Genomic DNA, 3,475 nt, shown 5'->3' on the forward strand with positions numbered 1-3,475 from the left:
TTATAAATTAGCGCTTGCATCTATTCTTGCAGATTCTCCAGATTTAATTTTTCTTGAGAGGATTTGTCTCTTTTTATAGTATTATTGAATGTTTAGGGGTGGAGAGAGAGATATATAGGATAGTAAAAGAGGGTGAGGAACGGGAGAGAAAAGTGAGAGAGTGCGTGCGTGTGTGTGTGTGTGTTTTTACACACTCAGACACTTAAGCATTATATTATTGAGTCAGGCTAGATACAAGAGACCGTCTGGATTAAAACTAGCCTTTATTAATGAGCGGCAGGTACAAAATAGGCTTACGGAGACCCAGCTTCATATATAAGACCAGCGTTAATTTGTTTAAACATAATTTCTGTAACAAGGCATTCAAACAAGTCGCTTCCAAAACAGTCGACCTAGTTATCTCCCCCTTGCCAACTAGTTTAGCGTCTATCGTTGCTATGTTTATGTTGTGCATTCGTCAACAAGTGCATGATACAAGATTATTGGATCTTCCCGCTTCCTCAATTACTCTTCCTGTTATTGTGGTTCCTCAGTGTTCGGTTTTAGAAGAGAGTAAGTATGTATTTGTGTGTATTATATGAGTTATATGTAGATGCGATCGTATATTTCTTGAGCGCCAAAGCTGGCGAGAACACACACACATACATACATACATACATACATACATACATACATACATACATACAAACATACATATACATATACATATACATATATGTACACACACATGCATATACGCATGCTTACATACATACATACATACATGCATACATACATACATACATACATACATACAAACGCACACACATATATAATATGTGCAAATTATTATATATATATATATACATACATGTGTGTGTGTGCGCGCGCTGGGTTAAGTGAACGTTTCATTTTAGAATGGCAGGGAAAAAAATTACTCAACGAATAAAACAGACTTTCTGTATTTCTATATTTCTCTACTTTACTCGATGCTATCGGAGTTTATGCTGTCGAAAGGGAGAGAGTGTGTGTATGTACATGTAAGTGTATATGTGTATGTGTATATATATGTGTGTGTATGTATATATGTGTGTGTATGTATGTCTGTGTATATATGCATGCGTACGTGTATTGTGTATGCATGTGTTTATGTATGTGTGTGTGGGTGAACGTTACGCCATGTGCAGCAGGAAATCGATACGAAGCATGTATTTGAGATATTGATATTGATAAACTGTTTGTCGAAGGCGTCGATCGATCTCTGACCTCGAGGGACGATTGAACTTGTCCAAGCATGTGCGGACATGAGGCATACCTGAGCAGAAAACTGACCATAACGGTGCCAGTCGTTAGTAGTAGCAGCAGCAATAGCAGCAGTAGTATGAGGAGGAGGAGAAAAAGGTGGACACGGAGGAAGGAGTTATAAGTTAAGGGGGCCATGGAACACAAACGGTCATTGTTGTTGGTGGTGCTGGTGGTGGTGGTGGTGGTGAACTCAGGAGAACTCAAAGGAAAAATTTCCGATAGAATGTAGGCTGGTTGTGGTGTGGACGACAAGGTGCGACACAGTGATCTATATATTCTTAGTTATACCATTCCTTTTTTCATCTCCAGGCTACGTTCTGAGTTCAAATTCCGCCGAGGTTGACTTTGCTCTCATCCTTTCGTGGTCGATAAATTAAGTACCAGTGAACCACTGGGGTTGATATAATCGACTAGTCCCCTTCCACCAAATTTGAGGCCATGTGCCTCTAGAAGAAAGGATTATTATTATTATTATTATTATTTGGGTGGCGAGCTGGCAGAATCGTTAGCATGCCGGGCAAAATACTTAGTGGAATTTCGCATGTTTGCACATTCTAGGTTCAAATCCCGCCGAGGTTGACTTTGCTTTTCGTCGCTTCGGGGGCCGATAAATTAAGTACCAGTTTAATCGACTCCTCCCACCCCCAACTGCTACCCTTGTAGCAAAATTTGAAACCATTTATTATTATTATTATTATTATTATTATTATTGGAGTGGGGAGAGGTCGTGTTGAAGAACAAAGAAAGGTAGTATGGGGGTGGTGATAATAATATCCAATTTTTAAATTAATTTTCGTTTCCAATTCAGGTCGATTCTATTAAGACAACTTAAGCAGAAGTGTGAAAGAAAAGAAAAAGGAAGAAAAGGGCTGAAAAGAAATCTAAAATAAATAATTAAATAAATAAACGCAATTTTAACGAAAATGACTGAAAGTTATTGTGAGAACATCTTTGGTGAAATCTCACAGAAAAATGTGTTGTTTTGTATTGAGACATCGGGTAATATGCTGCCGGTATTACCCATTGTCAAAAACCATTTGCAACTCACACTAGAGAAAATGGCTGCCAACGAAAGGAAAATATATTTCAATATTATTGAGTTCAATTCTAGAGTTTTAGCCTGGGCTGATAAATTAATCTGCAGTACACACGAAACCGTCTGTATGGCTATTGATTGGCTGAATGAACTATCGGCGAGAACAGGATGCGATACGTTAGAGGCTCTCCGTTCGGCATTTAGACAAGACTGCATCGATGCTGTATATTTGGTGACATGTAGCCAACCTGACCAACATCCCGATGTCATTTTAGATGAAATAATTCCCCTAAGTAAAGGCTGTCCTATTCATTGTATATATTTTACTGGCGATCTGCCTGACGATATTGTAGAAAACTTCCTGGAAGATCTTTCTCTAGAAACTCATGGAACTTTCTGCATTTTCCAAGCATCAGATGAAGATTACAGATTTTCTTATCCTAAACTATTGTATTCCTCAAACAATAAAAGACAAAATGTAATTCGATCCACATCGGGAGATCGATATTCACCAGAGAAAACATGTAGTGTAACAAGTACTCTACAAGTCGATCCTAATCCTAGCTTGATTCCGAATTCCTACCCAGTCATGTATCCATTTGGCATTGGAATGACAGCTATGACGAAACCCATATATTATCATCCAACAGCAGACGTATTTCCGTATTATTTATCTAAAGCTTGCCTCAGAAGCAAACAGTTTGAAGTTTCTCCTTATCTCTCACCCGGAGCAGGCGCCATTCTTATTGGGAAGAAAGTTCTCGCCCAAAACTACGAAGATGGTTATTTCTACATTGGAGAAGTTCACAGTCAGGTGAGTCAAATCTATTCTACGTTCCTTTCTTCAGCTTTCAGAAATGAACGTTGGGCGACGGACGGGTTGGACATTTTTCTTTATATTTTTTTTTTACTTGTTTCAAACATTCGACAGCGGTCATGCTGGAGCACCGGAGCACCACCTTGAAGGTTTTAGTCGAATAAATCAACACTTTATTATTATTTTTTTTAAAGCCTGATTACTTTTTCTATCGTTCTTTGTTTACTGAACCGCTAGTTTACAGGGACTTAAACATATCAAGCAGCGGTGATGGACAAACATAAACACAGACAGACAGACAGACACACACACACACCTCTCTCTCTCTCTCTCTCTCT

The 3,475-nt window shown here is 38.6% G+C and overlaps 1 protein-coding gene across 3 annotated transcripts in view; it reads left to right on the top strand.

Moving 5' to 3' along the window:
* The first annotated feature begins 445 nt into the window (after positions 1-445).
* Positions 446-3,475, top strand: part of LOC106884100 (uncharacterized) — an 8,847-nt gene continuing 5,817 nt past the window's right edge. For 2 of the 3 annotated variants that reach the window (XM_014935317.2, XM_014935319.2), the window contains exons 1-2: positions 446-552; positions 2,093-3,134. In XM_014935317.2, coding sequence (XP_014790803.1) covers positions 2,208-3,134 — 927 coding nt within the window. In that variant the 5' untranslated portion in view covers positions 446-552; positions 2,093-2,207. Of the gene's footprint in view, positions 557-2,092; positions 3,135-3,475 lie in introns of all 3 variants that reach the window. The other variant, XM_014935318.2, reaches the window with a different exon arrangement.

The sequence above is a fragment of the Octopus bimaculoides genome, chromosome 21, assembly GCF_001194135.2.
Source record: "Octopus bimaculoides isolate UCB-OBI-ISO-001 chromosome 21, ASM119413v2, whole genome shotgun sequence".
NCBI lineage: Eukaryota > Metazoa > Mollusca > Cephalopoda > Octopoda > Octopodidae > Octopus > Octopus bimaculoides.